Raw genomic sequence first — 6,000 nt, forward strand, 5'->3', positions numbered from 1 at the left:
AGATGACACATTTCCTAATAAATGTCCTCACGGAAGTTTCTCTTCTGGAGTTAGATTAAAAAGTACATTGGCTTCAGTGCTTTGCAGAAGTAATCATACCCCGTAACAAATTTGCTATGCTCAAAAACAGGTTGATAGCAGTAATATCAGAAATGGTAAAAACGGAATCAGTAAAGGAGAAAAATCATTACCAGAACTCTGGGAATCCATGTAACAGCAGCATTAATGGTTTCCCTCTTTCTCCTGCAGCAACATAATGGAATCTCAATCCTGACTCCTGGAGATTCAGAGAAGGAGGGAGAGAGAGAAAGGGGAAAGCCAATTATAATGCTTCATCTATGTTAGAAATGAGAAAGAGGGATGTTTCTTACTGTTGTTGTATAGTCATGTGCTGCATCATCTACTTCACTAGAGTCTGCAAAATGCACCGCCTGAAAGAATGGGTTGACAACAGAGTCATGTCTAGTCATGTCTCTACTATTTATTTCATTCCGCTTAAAAGTTTTTCCTCTACTTGCTAAATTTTTGTAAGGTGTCCTTGAGACTCTTGAAAGGCGCCCATAAGTAAGATTTATTATTATTATTATTAAAGCAAAGAAAAAGAATCTTACCGCTTCTTAATCTCAATGGGGATATATTGAGGCAAAACATTCAGTCAATTACCAACAACTGATCAACTTAAAAGTGTGACAAGGCTTGGTTGGGGATGTTTGGGGAATCTGCTCGAAGACATATGCAATACTACTGGAACAAAAACGATTGATCATTCGGTGGGACTGGTATCCGCTGGTATCAGTATAGGATTGATAGTTCTCTTCCCTGAAAGACAAATTATTTTTCTATTTTTTAATGACAGTCCAGTAGATCTCACAGCCACAAATTCCTACAGGGAATGAAGCATTCCTAAATATTTATAAATCAAGGAATAAGGAGATAGTGCAGGAAAGTGGCAGAGTTAAAAGGTCTGCCACGTTTCGATTAAATGAGTAATAATAATAATAATACATTTTATTTATGGGCGCCTTTCAAGAGTCTCAAGGACACCTTACAAAAATTTAGCAGGTAGAGGAAAAACATGTAAGGGGAATGAAATAAATAGTAGAGACATGACTAGTACACAAAGTAAAGACAGAATTCAATTCAAAACACAATAGGAGGCAATTAATGCACAGATGAAAAGGGAGGGAGACGTGGGGCTAAGGATAGGCAGAGGTGAAGAGATGGGTCTTGAGGCGGGACTGGAAGATGGTGAGGGACACGGAATTGCGGATCAGTCTGATGTCTCTTGCTCTTAATTCTTATGTTCTTCTCTTCTTACTGACATTGTGTCTTCTCCTGTTGCCAGCCCAGTGCCACTGATGTGAACTTACTCATCGCACGTACTCTCATTAGAAGATTCAATCCTGATCTGCAGTGAGAAAACATTGGTATCCAGCTGAGAATGAATTCAAACTGATTTATTTTCATGGCCATGTTATTTTGCATCTAATCTCTAGGGGAGTATCATGTCAGGTCTGACAACCAACAATGACAGTTGAACTTTAGCCCTTCTGTTCTTTAATATGGCATAGATTTTAATAGAAATAAAACATTATGGGCTCACTATGCTTATACTGACCTATCACTGAAAATAACCAGCAACGTAAGTTTTACTCTCCTGGAGTTTCTCTGCATCGTAACATCCACTAATTACCTTGGGGTCCTAAGCTTTGTAAATAATTGTGTAAAGCACAGAAGGAAAATGGCAATAATACTCTGAGTGGAACATTGTGTTTTTGAGTTATTTAGAGATATTGGCCAGTATCAGCATAATTTTCCTTTTTCACTAAAAAACAGACACACCATAAGCATCTCCATGTTTCCTCCCAGAGGGTGTCGTTTCACATTTCTACATTAAATTTTATTAGAAATTGATGTATACTATCATGCCATTGTAATCGCTCTTCACAGAAAACCATACTTTCTTTTTTGTGTCACCTGCCTAAAATACCTGTCCAAATTATTTGTACATCAATAAGAGTTAATGTCCCATTACTGTCTCAAAAGGCAGATGTATTCCCAATTCAATAGACACTGACTAAATATCTGTTAATTTTCTGTCCTTAAAAAAACAATGCTGTTTCATTCTCTATAATGGTTTGCACCTTCAATTTATCTACAAACTTACCCTGTGATAGCCTTGTAGATGCAGACCATCCACTGCATTTCCTTCACATTAACTCAACAGTCTGCATTACCTTTGTCAGATATACTGTAATTTACCCTTAACTACACCCACCTGTTGGCTGTTATTAACAAATCATTTAATTTGTCATGTGCTAGATTTTATTCTGTATTATGTCTCCCTGAAGTTAAACACCCTCACCTACATTGTATTCCTATCTCCTTTGCAGAACAGAATACATGACACTTTGTTAAACTGCACATCCCTCCTCCAATACTGCACTACGCTGCCTCTACGGAACCGTCATCCCCTTTAAAAAATGTTATGACTATTAACTGCTCTAATTTTAAATATGTCATATTAGCCCTGTTAATCAGATCAAGATCTGTTCATACATGATGGTTACTCATGTACTCCTCCTATGTGTACAACAATTTTTTCCTTTAAGTTAACCTTAAGTGACATAAGGATTGCACAAACAAATTGAAGACCATACGTTTACACCCCTCACCCTCCAAAACCTATAATGATAAATTTTGCGGCTGATTTAGATTGAAATTTGTTTTGGGCAAACCAACAAATTAATATTAATATAATTAATATAATAAAATTAATATTAATCACTTCTAAAATGCATTCAGATTACACACAGCCTCATCTGTTTTAAGAGTTTAGAATACATTTTAAATTTTATTTACTACCAAACTAAACCCATTTATTAGAAATAAAGGCCTGAAATAGATTACAGAGATGGCAGTGAATAAATTAGCAAAACAAGAGATATAATTCAAAAAGCCGGAAAGCACTCATATATTGTTGCGTACAGATTGAACAACTATCATGACTATTATGCACCATGGTAACTAGTGAAGAACAGGTGATGCCAATGCCTCCAGATTGCAGTTTTTCTCCACCAACTCCTTCATCTTTTACACCCACATGTTCTCTCTACGCATACATTCTTGCTTAGCGTTGTGCGGAGAAGACAAGCTATAATAAGATAATAGGGCATGGATGATTTACGTTACACATTATTTTATCAAGAACTATGAAAAATCCTCAGCTAATTTGCAAAATGTTTGGGTCTCAACAGCATGCTATTTGTTCTCCTTCACCCTTCTTTTCAGCATCTCTGAGATTCCATTAACATTTCAGGTATTCACTTGAATCTTTCACTTGCTTCTCATTGCCTGGCCTGCTTCCTTTTTCTCATGAACATGAATTACTCTGTTTCTAGTTTCGTTCTGCCTGCTGTGAGTTCAAAATTCATTTCTCCTGCCATCATTTTCACCTCCTATCTCTGGAATCCCACCCCAGCTAATCTGTGGGCACTTCATTTCTTTCATCAGACTAACAAATGCATCTTTCATTGGTTTAACTCCAATCCTCTGACATGCCTCTGCATATGACTCACCCTTAAGAATTCCATATCTAACTCTGACTGAGTCATTATACCTCTCTCATCATTAGTACTGCCAATCTTAGCCAAACATACCTCCCAGGTAGTCTGCACATGTTACTCCCATTTAAGAATGACTACTGCAGATGCTAGGATCAGTATCCACGTGGATGAGTCAGTAAATATGCCAGGGCAAGTTATGCTCATGTTCCCTCCTATCAATGGCCAAGGTGGCACAGGGTTGCACATTCAGCTTACTTTATAGTGGAATGTCAAACTCACCTCTCACCTCAGGCTGTATGCTCTCAAGCCATTAAGATACTAGTACCAATATGGAGAGGATCACTTCAATTCCACGTCATTGTTTATTTGTGGACCAGATGGGAGAAGTGAACAAGGAGGGTAGATGACCTGAAACAGCTCTTAAGGAGCAAAGCCATTTAAAACAGGTTCTCGCACAGAATAAACCTAAACCAAAGATTAAAATATCCTGCATAGACGAATTTATCCCTTATATGCTTTAAGCAAAATGTTGCTTAAGAAAAACCCATGCAACAAAATATGTATGAAATATATATTTGGATAGTAAGCACACACAGACTTATCAGATTCCAGTCTGTTTTCCAATATTCCTAATGCGAGTATGTGTGACATCAGATGACGATCAACGTTTCTCTATACGCACCACAAATGAATGCTGCATCTTAATCAGAGATCAATTCAATTTTCAAGCAGAATATCCTGCAAGGTTCATTAACCATGACACCAAAATATACTCAATGACAAAGCCTTAATGTTAAATTATTATAATTGTCTCACTGTTTTTACCCAATAGAGCAATTAAATATCAAGAAACGACACAGGAGCTGGCGCACTCTTGGTTATCAATGAATGTGTGCTGTTGCAGCGTTATGAAATATTGTAAGCTCCAATCCATCTGAAACATGTAAAATATTACAATATTTCAAAGCTGTACTGTTATTATCTAGGTGTGTGTTCCCACACGCTTCGCGATTAACTGGCCCAATTTTAAGTGGTGCATGTTCAAACGACGTTACTTTTTCTGAGCTATGGAACACATTCTATCAAATGAGATATACCTGTAACAGAATAATCTACATGTCTGTCAGAAGAACCTGGCATGGACTCCAACACATGATGATGGGATTTCACACGGTCGTTGACACGCTCTCCTAATTATAAGCGGGAATGTTTATATGCGTGTGTGTGTGTACTGTGTTAATTTTGTCAAATAGATTCGGCTGGGTCCAATAATTGGGACTGGGGGGAACTAAATAGACTTCATGATATGGTCTTGTCCTGAGGAATGTTACTATAATATCGAGCTAAATGAGATTTTCTGGCTTTGAGGCACGTTGGAAATTATTATTCCAGAGGCGTGCAAACCAAAAACATAGCCAAGGATGGCCTGCAGTGGGAGAACGTGTCTGGCAGGTAAAACCCCTCGACTTTAAAAGATACAGTTTTAATTCGGAGCTAATTGTAGTGGAACAATCACATTGAATTTCTTATAAAGGTCTGGGGTTGGAGATACATATTCATATTTTTAGCATGCAACCCTTGTTTTTTAAATATTAGTTAATCTCAATAAAGACAGTCCACCTGCTCAGTTATACGTGCGCCGATACCAAGTTCAATGAGGAGCTGTCCACAATTTCAGCACGAATTTATCCAGCCCGGGTAACGGTAAACACTGAATCGGCACCGCTTCGCAGCCGGGAGACCTATTGAATGTGCGGCAGGGACTGCAATGTACATGGTGCTGTTCAGAGCCCGCAGTGACCCACTTACTACCACCATCGTGGTCAAAAAAACAATAATTGCTTGTTTAAGGTGAATATTTACAGTCTAACAGTTTGGTCCCTACTTTCGAACCGGCATTAATAAATCACAGACAGGCCGGCGTGTTAAAAGGGTAATGAATATAAGCGTGGAATAATTTGGGAATAGCAGTCCGGAGCCCAAATCAGCTCCGCTCTCACCTTGATTCGCACGTAACAGTGAGTTCCCAGGGACGTGTCGTTCAGGCAAGCTGGAAGGGTTTCGCGCTCAGTCCACTGAAAGGATTCTGCCGGCTTCCTGATGATGTGCCACAGAAGTTTTAGCAAAACCAGGCAGGCACAGAACCCGCAAAAACTGTACGCCAGAGCCCAGAAGAGAAGGTTCTTGATCTTCCCAGTGACTCGGGTTAAAAACATCAGGAAATCGCAGAGAGCCTTCACCATAGTCCCAGCTGGAATTGGGAGCTTCCTCCAACACTGGTGTCTCTCTCTCTCTCTCTCTCTATCTCTCTCTCCGGGCTGATCTAAGGTCTCTCATTCAGCCCGGAACCTTCAGCTCCAAATAGCGCCTGCCGAGAAACATCCCTTAACCTGAAGTCATGGAAACCACCAGAGATAGAAGCGTCAAGGATCAC

General features: G+C 39.0%; 1 protein-coding gene across 1 annotated transcript in view; it reads right to left on the minus strand.

The window, feature by feature from the left end:
• The window catches only part of ephx4 (epoxide hydrolase 4), a 28,360-nt gene extending 22,360 nt beyond the window's left edge, over positions 1-6,000 (minus strand). The window contains exons 1-2 of the mRNA XM_033028962.1: positions 5,567-6,000; positions 192-277 (exon numbers count right to left, since the gene is read on the minus strand). Coding sequence (XP_032884853.1) covers positions 192-277; positions 5,567-5,809 — 329 coding nt within the window. The 5' untranslated portion in view covers positions 5,810-6,000. The remainder of the gene's footprint in view (positions 1-191; positions 278-5,566) is intronic.

This window comes from Amblyraja radiata, chromosome 10 (genome assembly GCF_010909765.2).
Source record: "Amblyraja radiata isolate CabotCenter1 chromosome 10, sAmbRad1.1.pri, whole genome shotgun sequence".
NCBI lineage: Eukaryota > Metazoa > Chordata > Chondrichthyes > Rajiformes > Rajidae > Amblyraja > Amblyraja radiata.